At 41.9% G+C, this 23,343-nt stretch overlaps 1 protein-coding gene across 3 annotated transcripts in view; it reads left to right on the top strand.

Moving 5' to 3' along the window:
- LOC106094653 (solute carrier family 26 member 6) overlaps positions 1-11,389 on the top strand; it is a 109,120-nt gene extending 97,731 nt beyond the window's left edge. For all 3 annotated transcript variants that reach the window (XM_059370623.1, XM_059370614.1, XM_059370618.1), the window contains 3 exons: positions 5,412-6,155; positions 6,216-6,364; positions 10,586-11,389. In XM_059370623.1, the coding sequence (XP_059226606.1) occupies positions 5,412-6,155; positions 6,216-6,364; positions 10,586-11,156 (1,464 nt within the window). In that variant the 3' untranslated portion in view covers positions 11,157-11,389. The remainder of the gene's footprint in view (positions 1-5,411; positions 6,156-6,215; positions 6,365-10,585) is intronic.
- Positions 11,390-23,343: the final 11,954 nt, after the last annotated feature.

The raw sequence follows: 23,343 nt of genomic DNA, 5'->3' as shown, positions 1-23,343 counted from the left end.
GACTTCGCTCTTACGCCAGAGGGGCAATGAAGCACAACAGAGATGAACTGACTTATGCAGTCATCAATATCGGCTGTGCATCCGGTAGGATTCCACTAGATCATCGGTCCCAAGTGGAGGATCTGGTTAACGATCGGATTTTTGAACATGTGTGGAACTCTGTAGAGGGTCCACCCATACAAATGATGAGCTGCGAGGTTAGAGACATCTTTACGCTGCGTTTTACGTCGGCGGAATGTGTTAATACCGCCAAACAGCTCGTCAGAGGTATTCACGCTCCCTGGGAAGGGGCAAACTCGACCTGGTGAGAAAGATGGATATTCCCCAGCTCACGTAGGCTACGGTCTTCATCAAGGGATGGGGACGGAACGCATGCTGGGATTCTTGGGCAATAAAAAGCAAGGTTTGGTCGCAGAGAAGTGGGAGGTCTTCCACAGGGAGAAGAAGGAGAAAGGAACACTCTTTGTGGTTGGCATCTCCGTGATAAGTTTGGCTAAGACTAAAGTCATGGCGCACTACTGGAGCAAAGCTGTATTTTTCAAGATTGGGAAGATTAGGATAGGCAGAAATTTTCATCAAGTGACTCAACACCGCCCAACAAATAGACGGCCGAAAACGAGACAATCACGGCATCTCTCAATATTGGAAAGACTAGGAGAGGCAAAGATCCTAATACTAAAATATCAGGCAGTGCAGGAACCCGACGACGGACCCATCACCGACTTAAACTGGGACTGGGATAGGTCCCAATATTGAAACATTAGGCAGCGCAGCGACAGGAGACTCAATGTAACCCAACGAACAGGGATCCGAAGAAGCCCATTTACTTAAGATTTGGAAGACTATGATAGACAAAGATCGTAGTATTGGAACATCGGGCAGAACAGGGAATGGAAACTCAATACAGCCTAACGAACAGGGACCCGACGATGGAACCATTAACGACTTTTTAAAAAGTCGTAAGACTTGACTAGGCAAAGAACCTAAAACGATGACATCCAGCAGTGCAGTGACAGAAAAGTCAATGCAGTCTAATAGAATAGGGAGCAGACGATGAGATCATCACTAAGGGCGACCCGGAAAAAGTTTCTGGACTGAACCGTATCAACTACCAATTATTCTATGCCAACACTCGTACTCGGCCGAGGACTTATATGTCATAAAAATTTGAATTTTATATTTTCCCCAGAGTTGTCAATGTCGAATGCAACAATGGTGAGACAGGGAGACGATGGAGAATACCTGGCATCACTTTATCTACCTTTGGACTGCGATGCGAACTCTTACCACATTTCGTGGGGTAGTACCAACACTAATAAGCGGGGCCAAGCCCTGGAAGAGTTCTTGAATACTAATGACCTAATAACACTTAATATTGGTAACACCGCTACCTTTGTTAATAGGATTAGATGTGACGATATGTTCGGAAAATCTAATCGATGAGGTTCAGGATTGTAGGGTCTCCATGGAAAACTCTTTCTCTGACCATCGCTACATTAGCTTTAGAATAGCACGGCCAGCGCCCAATCCGATAAGCTTCCGGAGTAAGTTGAAAACCAACTGGACAAAATTCGGAAGGCTACTCGGAAGAAGACTTGGGCAAGATAATTTAGATTGTCCAAGGATAGAAGATATTGACGAAAAGGTGAACAGGATAGTTGTCCTCTTCGGGAAAGGAAATCAACCCAAGAAAAACCCTGGATGACCGGGGAAATTGCAATATTGGGAAATAGGTCCGCAGATTTTTTAACAGAGCACGTCGTAAAAAACCGGAAGTTTGGGATGTGTATTAAACACGGCTCAATAAGATTACTAGAGCGGCAAAACGTGTCTCCTGGAAGCTTTTCTGCGAACATGTCGATATCGTTAATGACACCGCCAAGATAAAAAAGGTTCTCTCAAAAACCCACGTCCAAACTGAATCTTTAGTAGACGACAAGGGCGTGAGAGCAGAGACAACGGAGGACATGTTGAGGCTTTTAATGAAAACCCATTTTCCACAGGATACAAAGGGACTCACGGAGACACCGGAATCTTGGAATAATGGCGTTGATCGAAGGTTCATAATTACGGAATTTATGGTGAAGGAATCCTTGAGGAGCTTCAAGTCACCCGGACCTGATGGAATATTTCCGGCGTTACTAAATAAAGAGGAAGACTATTTGGCGCCTCGTCTGGCCAAAATTTTCACAGCGTGCCTAGGACTTGCATATACTCCGAAAGCCTGGCAGGAGGTAAGGGTGGTGCTTATACCCAAGTCCGGCAAGGCAAGTTATGCGACACCAAAGGCCTATAGACCCATAAGCCTTACGTTCTTTCTACTGAAAACCATGGAACGTATTGTGGACACCATGATAAAGAGTAGTACATCCAGCGAACTGCTCACATACAAACAGCATGCCTATGTCAAGGGAAGGTCGGTGGAGACTGCCCTACACGAGGTTGTGCATAAAATAGAAGAATCCTTCGATGCCAAAACGTCAGCATGTATTGACATCCTTAGACCAGTACCGGGTGGACCCGAACCTTAGAGACTGGACAAACCATAAATATAAGGCATAAATATAAGGGAGAAAGTGGCACAGGGCACGCCATTACATTTTATCGCCATTCCTATGGGTGACCACCATAAATGACCTATTACGGATGTTGACTGAGGAGGGATTTGAACCCGTCTGCTACGCAGACGATATTATATTACTTCTTATCGGGTAAGGATCCGAACGAACTATGCAGAAGGGCCGAAAGGGTCTTGCATATGGCATTCGGGCCGTAGGCTCGAAATGGGGCCTGAATTCGAGGATAGTCCACTGGCTCTACCGGAGCGTGATTAGACCAATACTTACTTACGCCTCAGTAGTTTGGTGGACTTCTATGGAAAAAAAGTGCAACATAAATACTTGAGATGAACCTTGAAGTCGAGTGCGAGACACTGCTCCCATCGGATTGATGGAACCCTAGTATTGCCATCTGGAAGATCATGTTACACGGATGGATCAAAGCTAGAGGACAGAGTCGGCCTGAGGGTTTACATTGAGAACCCAGGGACTGAGATCTGCTTTAGACTGCTTAGAATGACCATAATACGGTCATACAGGCGGAGATCCGCGCGATCACGGAATGTGTGAAGTGGTGTGGTGCTAACGCGAGGACGTCGAGTGTGAACATCTTTACCGACAGTAAAATTGCCATATGGGCAATAACAACCAGGACGGTAAGGTCACGAACAGTAGTGCAGTGTAAGAAGGAGATTAACGCCTTCCCTGAGGATGCCGGGCCTAAACGTAGTAAGAAGAAGTGAAAGGGAAGATGATTTGGCGATGAAGGCCAGGGGACTGCCGTCAATAAACTTGGATAACCTGAAGCCTTTCAGGTCGACGCAGTCCGAGTTAAGGGTGTGAGCGACGAATGCGCATGCAACATTGTGGAACAGCGTAACGGTCGGTAGGACGGCGAAAATCCTTAGGGGGGGATCCAGATCGATGAGAAGACGAGGCTATTACTGAAAGGAAGCAACAAGGAGGTCAGTATAGCTATTGGTATCACAACGGGACACATAGGACTACGAGCTCACTTATGTAAAATCGGTGCGGCTAGTGAGAGCATGTGTAGGGCATGCGAGGAAGATGATGAGACGTTGGAGCATTTCCTTTGTGATTGCCCGACTTTCGCGTCTAACAGATACCGGCACTTAGGTGGAGACACAATACCAAACATGAACCAACTTAGGGGAGTGGTATTGAAAACAATTAAGGATTTTCTAAGTAGCACGGAATTTCTAACATAAAATTTTCTTTTAAGGGGTTACTTTAGTTCTTAGAGCGTACAACAAGCCGATTACTGGCATAGTGGCATGGGGCGGATTAATATCTGCACCCTCTTTTCAACCTAACCTTACCTACAACATCCATGCCAAGTGTGGTAGCTCCCATATAAACCGATCTCGGATCTTGGCTTCTTGAGCCGCTAGAGGATGCAATTTTTATCCGATTTGACTGAATTTTTGCATGAAGTATTTTATCATGACTTTCATAATTTGTACCAAGCATGGTCCAAATCGGTTCAAAACCTGATATAGGTCACATATAAACCGATCTCGGATGTTGACTTCTTAAGTCGCTAGAGGACGCAATTATTATCCGGTTTGGCTGATACTTTGCATGAGGTATTTTGCCATGACTTCCAACAACTGTGCCAAGTATGGTCTAAATCGGTTCATAATCTGATTTCTGATCTGACTTCTTGAGCCTTTAGAGGGCGCAATTATTATTCAATTTGGCTGAAATTTTGCACATTGGCTTCTAGTTTGGCCTTCAATAGCCAAGTATGGCTCTAATCGGTTCATAACTTGGCACAACCAAGTATGGCCCTAATCGGTTCAGGTATAGCTCCAATAGCATATTATACTTTGTTTGCCTTTCCTTTATACTTTGTTTGCCTACAAAGAGATCTCGGGCAATGAACTTGAGAAATGCGATGCATGGTGGAGGGCATATATGACCGTTTTGGATATGACATCTGTAACAGCATCAACTGCGTATGCCAGATATCCGATAAAGACTTCCAGGGGACCCTAGCATCTGCATATGTTCAATAAAGTTTTCCAGTAGGGTTTTCCGGAGTACTGTAGGATTTCCTATTCAATATCTCAAGATCGATTTGAATATTACTACTGTGGAGGTTCAAGACATGTCAGTTAGAGACTAAAAATGTCTGACAATTTCGGGGTGTCCTTTAGTTGCAAATGCCCCAGTATCAACTATGGCATTGTGTTCTTTAGCTTCCTGCCAATTGGGCTTGTTGGGGATTTATTCTTGTTGTGAGATAGATGTATGTAGTTTAGGACCAATACTGGCTTATTCGCTCAATTCATGGTTACTGCTGGTAAATTTTTAGCCATGCAACGAGGCATATCACAAAGGAAACTTAAAATTACTGTTACTCCTTAAATTAAAAGGTCTCAGAATTCGGAGATACAGTGCAACAGATCAGGGCCCTTGCAAATCTGTTCTGAGTTCGACAAATGGATCAAACGATCTGTGACAGCCAACTTGGTAGTTTTGAAAGCCAAATACTGGTGGCGGTATGATGGAACACAATGCATAACAATTGTGTCCGGCCCGACTACTTTAGGTTATAGGCAGATTGTTGGGCTTAATGTCTTCTAGCTGCTAAATTGGAATTGCCCTGTTCCTCAATGGAATGTTCTTAGGCTAATTAGGATATAGATGCTCAATATAAAATTGGATTAGAAAACTTAAAATGGCTGTAACTCCTTTAAATAGAGAAATTATCTTTGGATGCTTATTAACTAAAAATGATTTCTGCAAAAGAATCTTTTATGAAATAAAAATATATTTTGAGTTATGTCTTAGCTTTGTATCAATAACTTTTCTTCTTTTCTCTTCCAGCTTGCCATGGGCTTCTTCAGACTAGGCACATTGTCATCCCTGCTCAGTGATCCCCTGGTGAATGGTTTCACAACGGGTGCAGCTTGTCATGTTGTTACTAGTCAACTGAAGGATGTCTTCGGGGTTACAGTGCCACGTCACAAAGGAGCATTCAAAATTATCTACACCATAGTAGATCTGTGCGCCGCTTTGCCCAGTACAAATGTACCTGCGCTATTATTCTGTTTGGGCATCATAGTCTTCATGACCATATGCAATGAACTGATAAAGCCTTGCCTACGGAAATATTGTCGTTTCCCCCTACCCGCCGAACTAATAGCCGTCATTGGCGGCACCGTGATATCGATGTTGGTTGATGTTAAAAACAAATATGATATAAAGCCCGTGGGCGATATACCCACGGGCTTGCCAATGCCAGTATTACCACGCATGGATTTGGTGCCAGATCTGGTAGTAGATTCCATAGCTATTGCCATTGTTACCTATTCGATAGTTATGTCATTGGGTTTGACCTTTGCCAAAAAGCATTCGTATGAAGTGAGGCCCAATCAGGAACTATTCGCCATGGGTGTGGGCAATATTGTGGGAGGATTTTTCCAATGTATACCCTTGGCATGTTCGCTATCACGATCTCTCATACAGGAGCAGACAGGAGGTGCTACGCAACTGGCTTCATTGGTTTCAGCTTTGATCATATTGATAACTTTGTTTTGGGCCGGCCCGTTTTTTAGTTTTTTACCCAGAGTAAGTGCTGTGTTTGGAGATGTACAGGAAATTTCCAACTATTTTGTATTTCTTTTGCAGTGTGTCTTGGCTGGCGTTATTATAGTGGCACTTAAGCCCATGTTCATGCAGGCAGGAGAACTAAAGAAATTTTCCAAACAAGGCAAATTGGAACTGTTGACATGGCTCTCTACATTCATTTGTGTGGTGCTGATAGATATTGACATTGGGTAAGTATAAACAGTAAGGAAAGGCCAAAGTTGGGCGGTACCACCTGTATAATACACATACCCTACACATACCCTATAGGTTGTTGTAACCACATTTGCATGTGGTGGAGGTGGCAATCCTCGTCATGCTCCTGTAGATGGACAATTGAAATAAAATAAGTCCATAGTAAGGCGTGCTGTGTGGCATCGTCTTGTTGAAACCACATGTCATGCAAGGCAAGCTTTTGCATTGTGGCCAACAAAAATAGGATATCATCTCACGATTGCGCTCACCATTCACAGTTACGTTACGATTTGCATAATCTTTGAAGAAGTGCGGCCCAATGATGCCACCAACCCATAAACCGCACCAAACTGTGATTTTTTCTGGATGCATTGGTAGCTCTTGCAATGCTTCTGGCTGATCTTCACTTCAAAATCGACAATTCGACAATCGACAATGAGCTTCGTCACTGAACGCAATGAACTCTCTTAACAGATCAGATACGTTCTAAATCGGTCTATAACTTGATATAGCTCCCATATAAACCGATCTCCCGATTTGACTTCTTGAGCCCCTATAAACCGCAATTTTTGACCGATTTGGCTGAAATTGTACAGATGGTTTTCTGTTATGGCTTCCAACAAATATGCAAAGTACCGTCCGTATCGGTCTATAACCAGATATAGCTCCCATATAAACCGATCTCCCGATTTGACTTCTTGAGCCCTTACAAGCCGCAATTGTTGTCCCATTTGGTTGAAATTTTGCATGTAGTGTTCTGTTAAGACTTCCAATAACTGTGTTAAGTATGGTCCAAATCGGTTCATAACCTGATATAGCTCCCATATAAACCGATCTCCCGATTTGACTTCTTTTTTTAATTTTTGCTGGTTTGAAAGAAGTTTAGTTTTAGTTTCAACAAAATTTATTTTGTATAAATTTTGAGCAGAATCAATGGCGGTGGGTTCCACAGATTTGGCCCGGCCGAACTTAGAACTCTTTTACTTGTTTATTATAAATTTGGATAAGGATTGCTTCCGGTATATGCTAAAGAAGTAACGTCACTAGATCTGTTTATATGGGAGCAATAGAGACGGATTCAGACCATACTTGGCATGGATGTTGGAGGTTATGTTTATGAGAAATATTTCAGCCATCGTGTAATCGAATAATAATTCCACCCTCTAGAGGCTTAGGAAGTCAAATCTGGAGATCGGATTGTATGGGATTTATTAGGATATAGACTGGTTTAGACAATACTTGGTCTATAGGACCTCTAGGGGTACAAAGAGTACAATCGGGAGATATATACGGGAGCTATAAACGGTTATGGACCCATTGAGGAGGTCATAAAAGAAACTGTTTGCTTCAACCAAATCGGTTGACAATTGCGCCCTCTATATGCTCAAGAAATCAATGCGGTAGATCGGTTTATATGGGCGTTTTGTAAAGATATAGTCCTATATAGATGGCAATTAAGAATATAAGAGTTGAAAATTGCTTGATGTTCTAAATATAATGACAAAATAAGTATATGGCTGCTGTATAACGATGTGTATATAAATGAAATTGAAACAAGTAAAAGCGGGCTAAGTTCGGCCTGGCCGAATCTTATATACCCTCCACCATGGATCGCATTTGTCGCTTCTTAGGCAAAAAAGGATATAAGAAAAGATTTGCTCTGCTATTAGAGCGATATCAAGATATGGTGCGGTTTGGACCACAATTAAATTATATGTTGGAGACCTGTGTAAAATGTCAGCCAATCCGAATAAGAATTGCACCCTTTGTGGGGCTCAAGAAGTAAAATAGAGAGATCGATTTATATGGGATCTGTATCGGGCTATAGACCGATTCATACCATAATAAACACGTATGTTGATGGTCATGAGAGGATCCGTCGTACAAAATTTCAAGCAAATCGGATAATAAATGCGACCTCTAGAGGCTCAAGAAGTCAAGATCCCAGATCGGTTTATATGGCAGCTATATCAGGTTATGCACCGATTTGAACCATATTTGACACAGTTGTTGAAAGTAAGAATAAAACACGTCATGCAAAATTTTAGCCAATTCGGATAAGAATTGCGCCCTCTAGGGGCTCAAGAAGTCAAGACCCAAGATCGGTTTATATGACAGCTATATCAGGTTATGGACCGATTTGAACCATACTCGACACAGTTGTTGGATATGATTACAAAATACTTCGTGCCAAAATTCATTCAAATCGGATAAGAATTGCGCCCTCTAGGGGCTCAAAAAGTCAAGACCCAAGATCGGTTTATATGACAGCTATATCAGGTTATTGACCGATTTGAACTATACTTAGCACAGTTGTTGGATATCATAACAAAACACGCCGTGCAAAGTTTTAGCCAAATCGGATAAGAAATGCGCCCTCTAGAGGCTCAAGAAGTCAAGTCACAAGATCGGTTTATATGACAGCTATATCAAGTTATGGACCGATTTGAACCATACTTGACACAGTTATTGGATATCATTACAAAATACTTCGTGCCAAAATTCATTCAAATCGGATACGAATTGCGCACTCTAGGGGCTCAAGAAGTCAAGACCCAAGATCGGTTTATATGGCAGCTATATCAAAACATGGACCGATATGGCCCATTTACAATACCAATACCAACCGACCTACACTAATAAGAAGTATTTGTGCAAAATTTCAAGCGGCTAGCTTTACTCCTTCGGAAGTTAGCGTGCTTTCGACAGACAGATGGACGGACGGACGCACGCACGGACATAGCTAGATCGATATAAAATGTCCCGACGATCAAGAATATATATACTCTATGGGGTCTGAGACGAATATTTCGAGTAGTTACAAACCGAATGACGAAATTAGTATACCCTCATCCTATGGTGGTGGGTATAAAAACTTTGGTACAGTCTCTATAAGTTTCAAATTTTATATTTATTCCAACAACTATGCAAAGTATGGTCTAAATCAATCCATAACCTGACATAGCTGCCTTATTCATCGATCTCCCGATAAAACTTCTTGAGCTTCTAGAGGGCGCAATTTTTATCCGATTTGTCTGAAATTTTGCACATATCGTTTTGGTGTGACTTCCAAACACTTTGCTAAGTATGATTTGAATCAGTCCATAACCTGATATAGCTGCCATATAAACCGATCTTGGGTCTTGACTTCTTGAGCCTCTAGAGTGCGCAATTCTTATCCGATTTGAATGAAATTTTGCACGACGTGTTTTGCTACGATATCCAATAACTGTGCCAAGTATGGTTCAAATCGGTTCATAATCTGATATAGCTGCCATATAAACCGATCTTGGGTCTTGACTTCCTGAACCTCTAGAGTGCGCAATTCTTATCCGATTGGAATGAAATTTTGCACGACGTGTTTTCTTATGATATCCAACAACTGTGCCAAGTATGGTTCAAATCGGTCCATAACCTGATATAGCTGCCATATAAACCGATCTTGGGTCTTGACTTCTTGAGCCCCTAGAGGGCGCAATTCTTATCCGATTTGGCTAAAATTTTGCATGTCGTGTTTTATTGTTACTTTCAACAACTATGTCAAATAAAGTACAAGTCGGTTCATAACCTGATATAGCTGCCATATAAACAGATCTGGGGACTTGACTTCTTGAGCTTCTAGAGGGCGCAATTTTTATCCGATTTGGCTGAAATTTCGCAAGACGTTTTTTATTGTTACTTTCAACAACTATGTCAAATAAAGTACAAGTCGGTTCATAACCTGATATAGCTGCCATATAAACCGATCTTGGGTCTTGACTTCTTGGGCCTCTAGAGAGCGCAATTCTTATCCGATTTGCCTGAAATTTTGTACGACGGATCCTCTCATGACCATCAACATACGTGTTTATTATGGTCTGAATCGGTCTATAGCCCGATACAGCTCCCATATAAATCGATCTCTCTATTTTACTTTTTGAGCCCCCAAAGGGGGCGCAATTCTTATTCGAATTGGCTGACATTTTACACAGGTCTCCAACATATAATTTAATTGTGGTCTAAACCGGATCATATCTTGATATCGCTCTAATAGCAGATTTTTCTTTCTTTCTTTTCTTATATCATTTTTTGCCTACGAAGAGATGCCGGGAAAAGAACTGACAAATGCGCTCCATGGTGGAGGGTATATAAGATTCGGCCCGGCCGAACTTGGCACGCTTTTACTTGTTTTCTTATATTATTTCCTTATTTATCTAATGTTTCATTTTCCATTGCAGTCTTCTCATTGGCGTTTGCATATCCCTCCTATCGCTGTATATCAAAGGACTTAAGCCGTACTCTTGCCTCCTGGGCTATATACCAGAAGCCTCTGCTGTTTATGTGGACATGAATCATCATCGCAATGCCTTCGAAGTTCCTGAGACGAAAATCTTCCGATATTGCGGCTCACTGAACTTTGCTACCTCCATGTATTTCCGCAAAGCTCTCAACAAAGCTTTGGGAATTGATAGTGAGAATACCCGCAGAGCCTCCTATATACCACTCTCACAAAATGGCTCCACCACCATAAATGGTGGCATTACCCCGCTGCATCATCTGAATTCGTCCTTCCGTTATTTGATATTAGACTTTAGTATGTTGGGTCACATTGATGTGGCGGGAAGTCGAGCGTTATCCGATGTAAAGCATGAACTGGAGAAAAGAGGAGTTTGTACATTTTTTGCCACACCCACTGATCGGGTGTACGATTGTTTGGTGCATAGTATGGTGCTGGGTGAGGGACCCTTCGAAATGTTCCCCACATTACATGATGCTGTGGAGTATGCCAATGCTTGTCGCCTGGCGTGATATTTAGAATATAGAACAAATACTACTACTACAACTACTACTACCACTACTACTACCACTACAAAAGGCTTAATGAATACGTGACAAATTGTTCTCATGACAATTTTTTTTAACAACATTACAATTAAATAAAGTAATGTAAAACAAAACCGAAATTTAGTTCTTAACTACTACAACATCAACAAAATATGTCTGTTAAATGAATTTTGTAGGAATTGTGTAAAAGAAACTAAGGATTAAAAGAAGTCTAAAGACTTGAAACGAATATGTTTGCTATTGAAATCTTTCATGGTATCCTAAGACAAAAGTGCCTCAATTTTGTAACAAAAAAAAAAAAAAACGTAACCAAATAACAACCACTTGGTTTTCTTATGCAAAAATAATTTGGAAAAACTACCTTGGCTGTATATAAAAAGCAAAACGATATACATATATTTTTTATATGCCTATTCAAAACACAAACAAGTACTTAATTTTTTATTAAAATTATTCAAAATTTCTTTTCTTTTGTATATAAATGTTGTGTATTTAGTAAAAGCAAAAAAAAAACCAATTCCTGCCCACCTCCCCCCCCCCAAAAAAAAAAAAAAAAAAAAATAAATAAATAAACTGTAGATACGTTTGTTTGTCGTTTTTACCCTCAAAACCCCTGTAAGACGGCAAGGGACAAGAAAGAAAATAAAATTTGTAATTCTAAATGACATGGTTTCTTCTTGAGCGTTTTTTTATAATTTTTTTTTTTTATGAAATCCCAATGTTATTTGTTGTATATGGCGTCATGAAATTTTTTAAATACACATATGTGATGCACATATTTTGCCCATGGCTCTTTCCAAACATTACACATTATGGATAATACCAAAATGAACAATTTTAAGAGTAAAAAAAAAAAATTCTGTATTTTTTTCATAGTCCTCAAGAAATCTTTAGTTTTAGATTTAAGTTATTTTTTTATTATTACCTTTATTATATTATATTAGAAAACTTGTTGAAATACTGATAAATGTGAAATGATTAAAAATAAAAAATATACGTAAACTTTTGTTTAAAAAGGAAGGTTGCATGAATATATTTAATGCCCACATAAGGCTTTGTTTATTGTGCGTGAAAGAATTCTTTTGGGTCGATTATGGATTGCAGTTCAATTAGCAAAAATGCTTCTCGTAAATAAGAGTTGATTACATAACACACTTTGGTTCATGATCTTTACTGAAAAGTTAACTTTCTGAGAAATGATGATGAGATAGAAATATTGGTTTGCCCAAAAAGTTATTGCGGATTTTTCATATAGTCGCTGTTGACAAATTTTTTCCCAGCTTGTGACTCTGTAATTCTTCATTCTTTCTTCTGTCAGTCATCAGCTGTTACTTTTTGATTGCTTTAGAAAAAAAGTGTAAGTGAAAGTTTTATTAAAAATGCATTTACTTTCTTTTAAAAAATCCGCAATTACTTTTTGGGCAACCCAATAGATACTCAGGTGGTGTTAGTAATTATACCCTACACCACTACTATGGTACAGGGGACAATAATTTAGGGCATTTGTTTGCAACACCCAGAAGGAAGAGAGATAAGTATACCGATCGACTCAGAATTACTTTCTGATTCGATTTAGCGATATCCGTCTGTCTGTCCATATGCATTTGTGTACAAACTACAGGTTGTAGTTTTTTATACCCACCACCGAAGGATGGGGGTATATTCATTTTGTCATTCCGTTTGCAACACATCGAAATATCCATTTCCGACCCTATAAAGTATATATATTCTTGATCAGCGTAAAAATCTAAGACGATCTAGGCATGTCCGTCCGTCCGTCCGTCTGTCCGTCTGTCCGTCTGTCTGTTGAAATCACGCTACAGTCTTTAAAAATTGAGATATTGAGCTGAAATTTTACACAGATTCTTTTTTTGTCCATAAGCAGGTTAAGTTCGAAGATGGGCTATATCGGACTATATCTTCATATAGCCCCCATATAGACCGATCCGCCGATTTAGGGTCTTAGGCCCATAAAAGCCACATTTATTATCCGATTTTGCTGAAATTCGGGACAGTGAGTTTTGTTAGGCCCTTCGACATCCTTTGTCAATTTGGCCCAGATCGGTTCAGATTTGGATATAGCTGCCATATAGACCGATCTGCCGATTTAGGGTCTAAGGGCCATAAAAGCCACATCTTTTATCCGATTTCACTGAAATTCGGGACAGTGAGTTTTGTTAGGCCCTTCGACATCCTTTGTCAATTTGGCCCAGATCGGTTCAGATTTGGATATAGCTGCCATATAGACCGATCCTCCGATTTATGGTCTTAGGCCCATAAAAACCACATTTTATATCCGATTTTGCTGAAATTCGGGACAGTGAGTTTTGTTAGGCCCTTCAACATTCTTCGTCAATTTGGCCCAGAACGGTCCAGATTTGGATATAGCTGCCATATAGACCGATCCTCCGATTTATGGTCTTAGGCCCATAAAAGCCACATTTATTATCCGATTTTGCTGAAATTCGGGACAGTGAGTTTTGTTAGGCCCTTCGACATCCTTCGTCAATTTGGTCCAGATCGGTCCAAATTTGGATATAGCTGCCATATAGACCGATCCTTCAATTTAGGGTCTTAGGCCCATAAAAGCCACATTTATTATCCGATTTTGCTGAAATTTGAGACAGTGAGTTGCGTTGAGCCCTTCGACATCCTTCGTCAATTTGGCCCAGATCGGTCCAAATTTGGATATAGCTGCGATATAGACCGATCCTCCGATTTATGGCCTTAGGCCCATAAAAGCCACATTTATAAACCGATTTTGCTGAAATTTGGGACAGTGATTAGCCTTAGGCCCTTCGACATCTTTCTTCTATTTGGCCCTGATCGGTTCAGATTTTGATATAGCTGCCATATAGACCGATCTCTCGATTTAAGGTTTTGGGCCCATAAAAAGCGCATTTATTGTCCGATGTCGCCGAAATTTGGGACAATGACTTGTGTTGGGCACTTCGATATTTGTCTTCAATTTGGCTCAGATCGGTCCAGACTTGGATATAGCTGCCATATAGACCGATCTCTCGGTTGAACAATGACTTGTACTTATGAGCATTTGGTCTAAATCGGATGATATCTATAGAGCTGCTATGGGGCATAAGGTATGCATTTTTAACTGGATTTTGACGAAATGTGGTTCACATATATACCCGAGGTGGTGGGTATCCAAAGTTCGGCCCGGCCGAACTTAACGCCTTCTTACTTGTTTTTTTTTCATACGATCGTCTTAAAACTTGATACAGGCATGTTTTTCGGCCTAGAGACAAAGCCGATTGAAATTAGAAAAAATCGGTTCAGATTTAGATATCTTCTTCTTACATATAACAAGTAAAAGCGTGCTAAGTTCGGCCGGGCCGAATCTTATATACCCTCCACGATGGATCGCATTTGTCGAGTTCTTTTCCCGGCATCTCTTCTTAGGCAAAACAAGTAAAAGCGTGCTAAGTTCGGCCGGGCCGAATCTTAAATACCCTCCACCATGGATCGCATTTGTCGAGTTCTTTTCCCGGCATCTCTTCTTAGGCAAAAAAAGGATATAAGAAAAGATTTGCTCTGCTATTAGAGCGATATTAAGATATGGTCCGGTTTGGACCACAATTAAGTTATATTTATGTTGGAGACCTGTGTAAAATGTCAGCCAATTCGAATAAGAATTGCGCTCTTTGTGGGCTTAAGAAGTAAAATAGAGAGATCGATTTATATGGGAGCTGTATCGGGCTATATACCGATTCAGACCATAATAAACACGTATGTTAATGGTCATGAGAGAATACGTCGTACAAAATTTCAGGCAAATCGGATAATAATTGCGACCTCTAGAGGCTCAAGAAGTCAAGATCCCAGATTGGTTTGTATGACAGCTATTTCAGGTTATGAACCGACTTATACTTTATTTGACGTAGTTGTTGAAAGTAACAATAAAAAACGTCTTGCAAAATTTCAGCCAAATCGGATAGGAATTGCGCCCTCTAGAAGCTCAAGAAGTCAAGTCCCCAGATCTGTATATATGACAGCTATATCAGGTTATGAACCGATTTGAACCATATTTGGCACAGTTGTTGGATATCATAACAAAACACGTCGTGCAAAATTTCATTCCAATCGGATAAGAATTGCGCACTCTAGAGGCTCAAGAAGTCAAGACCCCAGATCGGTTTATATGACAGCTATATAAGGTTATGAACCGATTTTAACCATACCTGGCAAAGTTGTTGGATATCATAACGAAACACGTTGTGCAAAATTTCATTCCAATCGGATAAGAATTGCGCACTCTAGAGGCTCAAGAAGTCAAGACCCAAGATCGGTTTATATGACAGCTATATCAGGTTATGAACCGATTTGAACCATACTTGGCACAGTTGTTGGATATCAGAACAAAACACGTCGTGCAAAATTTAATTCCAATCGGATAAGAAATGCGCACTCTAGAGGCTCAAGAAGTCAAGACCCCAGATCGGTTTATATGGCAGCTATATAAGGTTATGAACCGATTTGAACCACACTTGGCACAGTTGTTGGATATCATAACAAAACACGTCGTGCAAAATTTCATCCCAATCGGATAAGAAATGCGCACTCTAGAGGCTCAAGGAGTCAAGACCCCAGATCGGTTTATATGACAGCTATATAAGGTTATGAACCGATTTTAACCATACCTGGCAAAGTTGTTGGATATCATAACGAAACACGTTGTGCAAAATTTCATTCCAATCGGATAAGAATTGCGCACTCTAGAGGCTCAAGAAGTCAAGACCCAAGATCGGTTTATATGACAGCTATATCAGGTTATGAACCGATTTGAACCATACTTGGCACAGTTGTTGGATATCAGAACAAAACACGTCGTGCAAAATTTAATTCCAATCGGATAAGAAATGCGCACTCTAGAGGCTCAAGAAATCAAGACCCCAGATCGGTTTATATGGCAGCTATATAAGGTTATGAACCGATTTGAACCACACTTGGCACAGTTGTTGGATATCATAACAAAACACGTCGTGCAAAATTTCTTTCCAATCGGATAAAAATTGCGCACTCTAGAGGCTCAAGAAGTCAAGACCAAGATCGGTTTATATGGCAGCTATATCAAAACATAGACCGATATGGCCCATTTACAATACCAATACCAACCGACCTACACTAATAAGAAGTATTTGTGCAAAATTTCAAGCGGCTAGCTTTACTCCTTCGGAAGTTAGCGTGCTTTCGACAGACAGACGGACGGACGGACGGACAGACGGACGGACATGGCTAGATCGACATAAAATTTCACGACGATCAAGAATATATATACTTTATGGGGTCTCAGACGAATATTTCGAGTAGTTACAATCAGAATGACGAAATTAGTATACCCCCATCTTATGGTGGAGGGTATAAAAATCAATTTGTGTTTGTTTGTAGGTTTGTTTGTTTGTATGTTTGCGTGTTCCTTATAGACTCAGAAACGGCTGAACCGATTTTCTTGAAATTTTCACAGTTGCTGCATAGTGATGCATAGTGAAAATAGGGTACTACGTTTTTGGTATCTGAAGGGGGGGCGGACCCTCCCCCTAATCCTTATTTTCAGAAACGCCAGATCTCGGAGATGGGTGGTGCGATTTAAGCGAAATTTTGTGTGCTCTCATATAGTACCCTAAAAATAAAAATTTGGTATCCAAATTTCGGATGGGGTACCTAGGGGGGAGCTGCCCCACCCTAAAACCTACCAAACATAAATTTAGACCAATCATGACAATATGGGACTCAAATGGAAGGTATTTAGGATAAGAAAACAAATCTGGTATCCAATTGTCGGACCAAGTGCTAGAGGGCCACCCCAAGCCCCAAAACACCCCTAAATCGGACATATTTACCGACCATGGCAATATCGGTCTCAAATGAAAGGTCTTTGAGAGTAAAGCACGAATCTGATATCAATATTTGGGAAAAGTGTCTATGGGGCCACCCCACCCCCAAAACACCCCTAAATCGGACATATTGGGTTGCCCAAAAAGTAATTGCGGATGTTTTAAAAGAAAGTAAATGCAGTTTTAATAAAACTTAGAATGAACTTTAATCAAATATACTTTTTTTACACTTTTTTCTAAAGCAAGCCAAAAGTAACAGCTGAAAACTGACAAAAGAACGAATGCAATTACAGAGTCACAAGCTGTGAAAAAATTTGTCAACGCCGACTATATGAAAAATCCGCAATTACTTTTTGGGCAACCCAATATATACCGATCATCGCAATATGGGACTCAAATGAAAGGTATTTGCGAGTAGAATACGAATCTAATATCCAAATGTGGGACCACGTTTCTGGGGGTCCACCCCTTCCCCAAAACACCCCTTAAACAGGACTTATTTACTGGCCATGGGAATATGGGGCTTAAATAAAAGGTATTCGAGCATAGAATTAGAATCTGCTATCCAAATATGGGACCAAGAGTTGGGTGGGGGGGGGGGTGGGCGCCCCTCCCCATAAACATCCCCCAAAGGGGACAAATTTACGACCATAGCCATATGGGACTCAAATGAAAGGTCTTTGAGAGTAAACCACGAATCTGATATCAATATTTGGGAAAAGTGTCTATGGGGCCACCCCACCCCCACAACACCAACCAAATAGTAAGTATTTGCTGACTTTTCCAATATGAGGCTCAAATAAGAGGATTTTTACAGTGGAACACGAATCCGATATATATTTTCAAGGCCAACTCACTGAGTGGTCGCCCATCCCACAAAACACCCCACAAGCCGGTCATGTTTGCCGACTATGCAAATATGGGGCTAAAATTAAAGGTATTTGGGAGTAGACCTCGTATCTGATATCAACATTAGGGACCAACTATCTAGGGGACGTCCCACCATCATAACAACCCCCAAATAGGACATATTTGCTCACCAAGACATTTTGGGTCTTAAAGAGAGTGGAAGTAAATATTCATAGTTTTTAGGGCCAATACCCCAAAGCGGACATATTTGCTGACTTTTACAATAAGGAGTTTAAATGAGATTAGAAAACGAATTTAATATCCAATTTTGAGGCCAATGGCAATATGGGGTTCAAATAAGTGATATATAGTTATATAAGAAAAGAGCACGTTGCTGATATATTTTCCGGGCTTAGTGTTTGGGGGACCACCCCAATCCCCAAAACACCCATAAATCGGGCATATTTATCGACCATGCCAATGTGGAGATTAAATGAAAGGTATTGGGGGGTAGAGGCAAGGGGTCAACCCCTTTCCCAAAATACCCCACAAGCAGCAATTTTTTAATGACCATCGCAAAATGGGGCTCAAATAAAGGTATTTGGGAGTAGAATACGAATTTGATATCCAAATTTAGGACCATGTATTAAGGACATCACCCCTTCCCCAAAACACCCCGCAAAGGGTAAACATTTTTCGACCATTCGAATATGTGGTATTTAAGATTAGAAAACGAATTTGATAACCTATTTTGGGTTATGTGTTTGGGGGACGCCTCATCGTGTAAACTCCCCTGAACCTCCCCTAAAACTAATTTGATAACCTATTTTGGGGCCATATGTTTGGGGGACGCCTCATTCTGTAAACTCCTCTTGAGGCAATGGCAATATCGAGTTTAAATAAATGGTATTTGGGAGCAGAGCACGATGCTGATATTTTTTCAGGGCCAAGTAGCTTGGGGACCACCTCACCCCCGAAAACACCCCCAATCAGACATCATGAGAATAACGGGCTGAAATGAAGTATTTTAAGAATGGAGTACACCTTACATCCAAACTTAAATTCGTAGACCAATAGATCATATGGGATTCAGATAAGGGCACTTATATTGTTAAACTGTTAGTCAAGTTAGCATGGTATTTCACTAAAAGATCTTTAATTGTCGAAAATAAATATTCCAAGGAAACTTTTGTTTCACATAAAGTAAAAGAAGGCGCAGCGGAGCTGGCCCGGGTCAGCTAGTAGCTCCTCTATATATGTTCGTCCAATTAGATATAGCTCCCATCAGGGACGTGGCCAGGGTAATGCTATGGCAGTCGGTTGTACGCACCGGATTGACCCGATGGACTCTTTCATCGGCAAGGGCTGTCGCCTCTGTGTACGTTTTCGTCCTTTTTTTGTCATGGAATGGGCACATCCCGGAGTGCCTTCTCCGTACGCCTCTGGTCCGTGTCGGGAATGAAAAGAACCCCGGACCCTGGTTCTGTTCGGTTTGCCAGAACCGCCTCCATCACCGGTGAGTTGTAACCGGTGCATGGACTGGATACATTTCCGATCTTGCTCTGGCCTCACATCACTACGGCAGTATAGTCGTACTGGATATGTCGCAAGGTGCTGTGCGAACATAGCCAGCAGTGGGTCACAAGCATCATCATCGTCGTCTTCTGCGTCCTCGTCGTCAGACTATGTGACACCCCCGACCTCTGTGCGGCTATATACGCAACAACAGCATCCCAGCCCCAATATTGACAGGCCAGTGGCGGGAAGTGTATCATTTTTGCAACGGTCTCCGTTGAAAGATCGACAAGATTGTGGATCGGAAGAACATATTTGTGGCAGCGATCCAGGAGACAAAGCTGTCCTACACCTTCAGCTTGCACAGTTGTCGCGGATACAATGTGCTATGTAAGGATCGCTCAAGGATTGGAGGTGGGGGCTTGACCTTCGTGATACACCATTCCGTGCAATATAGACCCATCTCGCCTGCGCCCGCCGCTAGTGACCCCTACATGGAATGCTTGGCGATAGCAGTCAGGTCCGGTACTGCCGAGATACAGCCAGTGTACATACCGCCGGTGGGTAACTGTGTCCCAATTAATGGCCAAGCTTACATTCCCGACATAAGTGGGTTACTATCTGGCCATAATCGTCTATTTCTAGGGTACTTCAATGCGCATCACATTTCATGGCTTTCTCCCCTAGGTAACGACATGCGTGGCATGGCTATGGCAGAGCGGATTGAAGGTTCCACGTTTTGCATGGTGTATGAGGATGCCCCTACTAGGATGTTGTTGTAGCAGTTTGTTGTGTTCTATCTTTCGTCTGCTCGATTCAGTTGAGTGTCAAGACCCAGGAATTCTGCAACTATGATGCATATGATACGATCTCTATGCCATCTGAAGAGGGAGGAATGGAGGATAGGTAGAGGTTAAACAGTGCCGGAGATATCACCCCACATTGGGGTACACACTGTTTCACTCTACGGTGCTTCGACTTCCTATCCATAAATTCCACAAATGACTGGCGACCACACAGGTAATTAGCGAGCCAGTGTTTCAGGCCTGCCTGCAGGGCCGTGTTGGCGATGTCCTCAAATACGCATTCTATAGGTCCAGTGCCACGAGGACGGTCCTATCACATGGCCTGGGCTGATTGAAGCCACGGCTGTGCGGTTATGGCATGCAAAGCTGTTATTGTGCTATGCAGTCTTCGAAATCCATGTTGATGCTCGGCGAATGGAAATTCTGCTACTAGGCTCGGGAGGAGTAATGCCTCAAACGTCTTTGCTAATGGTGAGAGAAGGGAGATCGGTCTGTACGAACCCCCAGGCTTCAGTAGCGGGATCACTCTGTCCATCTTCCAGACATCGGGAACTATAAGAGTGTTCAAAGACATATTGAGGACAGCAGTAAGGTACTCAACTCTAGGTAAAGATTCTTCAGCATCAATGTAGTGATTCCGTCGGGCCCAACGCCTTGGATGATTTGGCTGTCCATCGGCTTGGAGACCACGGATGTGGCGAATGGCTCTCCTCCTTGCCCTATCACTCTCGGGATGCACAATAAATTGACGGTTGAACAAACTGGCGCATCTCTTCGGATCAGTCACGGTTACGTCGCCAAAAGTGACTGAGGTCCTGTCATCCCGTCTACCGGAGTTCGAGAGTGATTTAATCACACAGCTTGCCTAAATCGGTGCCTAAGTTACATTGTTCCAAGTGATTCAGCCACAAATACGGCTTATGTTCGTTGACTACCCTGTTTATTTCCAGGTTCAGCTCGCTGATTCTGGGGTTAGTGGGGTCCGTACAATGAATCCCATCACGTTCATCTTGGAGGGAAATTGGGTAGTACATGGGGTATTCGACCGGCTGGTATGAATCGAGCGGCTACTGCGTGCATGGTGTCTCGGAATTTCCTCTCGGTAACTAGCACATCCGAGGGGGTTGCAGTTCACTGCAGCGGCGATTGGTGTACTCTTGGCCTTCTTCTGATTGATAAACGTCCGGCGCTCAGAGGTTATGAAGTCGGGTGAATTCTGAAGGGGAGTTGATCAGATCCCTAAGAAATGACAGCTAGCCAGGATACGTCACTCAGGAGATCAGAGGATGCAATGGAAATGTCTGGCTAGCTGCTACACCTCCTTGTAATTTAGTGGGGGCATTCTCATTCACCTTGCAAAATATGGAGCCTTCAATCTGCTCTGCCCGAGCTATGCCCTAGGGCAGGGTAGAATTCCATGAAATGTGATGCGCATTAAAGTTTCGTAAAACCAGACGATTATAGCCAGACAGTAGCCCACTTACGTTTGATCATTAACTGGGTCACAGCTACCAACCGGCAGTATGTACACGTTATATCGCTCTATCTCGGCAATATCGGACCCGGTTGCTACCCCCATGCACTCCATGTTGGGGTCACCAGCGCCAGGCGCTGTCGTGTAGCGGGTCTATATTGCACGGAATGGTGTATCACGAAGGTCAAGGCCCCACCTCCAATCCTTGAGCGATCCATTCATAGCATATTGTATCCGTGCACAAGTGTTGGTCAGCTTTGTCTCCTGGATCGCTGCAACCAAAAAAAATGGCCCACTTCCCGGCATTGGCCTCGCAAGATTGGGGCTGGAATGCTGCTGTTGCATACATTGCCTCACGGGAGAGGTCGGGGGGTCACATAGTCCGTCGACGAGGACGCAAAAGGCGACGACGACGACGATGCTTGTGAATGTCATGTGTAAATAACACATGACATTAAATCGCCTCTAATAGGCTATTTGACCCATTTAAATAATGGGGGAACACGTGATAGATAAATTTGAGTGGACTACGTCATTCAAATTTGTGCTCAAGTCGCAGGCCGGGCTAAGCTAGTCTAACATAAAAATCTATTCCTTGGTGTCTGAGGGGCCTCATCCCAGCAGGACATATTTACCGATTGGAACATTATGGAAACCAAATGAAAAGTATTTAAAAGTAGAGTACAAAGCTAATATACAATTTTTTTTTCCATGGTGTCTGAGGCACAAATATCTGATCGGAAAGTTGATCCTGATTTGCATGACATTGTTATTAAAAATATAAACCACGGTCCATGCGGAGAAATACACCCAAATTCTCCAAGCATGATAGAAGTGAACTAAGATATATCCACGCCAAATGCTTCAGGAAATTATTCTCTGAATGGATATCCTCTTTATCGCCGTAGATCTTTAGACGATAATGGACGATCGAGAACACTTAAAGTGCGAACCAGAAACATTGAAGTGGATAACCGTTGGATTCTTCCCTATTGTCCATTACTTTTAAAGATATAACAAGTAAAAGCGTGTTAAGTTCGGCCGGGCCGAATCTTATATACCCTCCACCATGGATCGCATTTGTCGAGTTCTTTTCCCGGCATCTCTTCTTAGGCAAAAAAGGATATAAGAAAAGAGTTGCTCTGCTATTAAAACGATATCAAGATATGGTCCGGTTCGGACCACAATTAAATTATATGTTGGAGACCTGTGTAAAATGTCAGCCAATTCGTATAAGAATTGCGCCCATTGGGGGCTCACGAAGTAAAATAGAGAGAACAATTTATATGGGATCTGTATCGGGCTATAGACCGATTCAGACCATAATAAACACGTTTGTTGATAGTCATGAGAGGATCTGTCGTACAAAATTTCAGGCATATCGGATAATAATTGCGACCTCTAGGGGTCAAGAAGTCAAGATCCCAGATCGGTTTATATGGCAGCTATATCAGGTTATGAACCGATTTGAACCTTATTTGACACAGTTGTTGAAAGTAAAAATAAAATACGTCATGCAAAATTTCAGCCAAATCGGATAGAAATTGCGCCCTCTAGAAGCTCAAGAAGTCAAATCCCCAGATCTGTTTATATGACAGCTATATCAGGTAATGGACCGATTTGAACCATACTTGGCACAGTAACGAAATACTTCGTGC

The sequence above is a fragment of the Stomoxys calcitrans genome, chromosome 1 (genome assembly GCF_963082655.1).
Source record: "Stomoxys calcitrans chromosome 1, idStoCalc2.1, whole genome shotgun sequence".
Taxonomy (NCBI): domain Eukaryota; kingdom Metazoa; phylum Arthropoda; class Insecta; order Diptera; family Muscidae; genus Stomoxys; species Stomoxys calcitrans.
The sequence above is the reverse complement of the archived record's forward strand: the minus strand, read 5'-3'. Positions and strand labels throughout refer to the sequence as shown.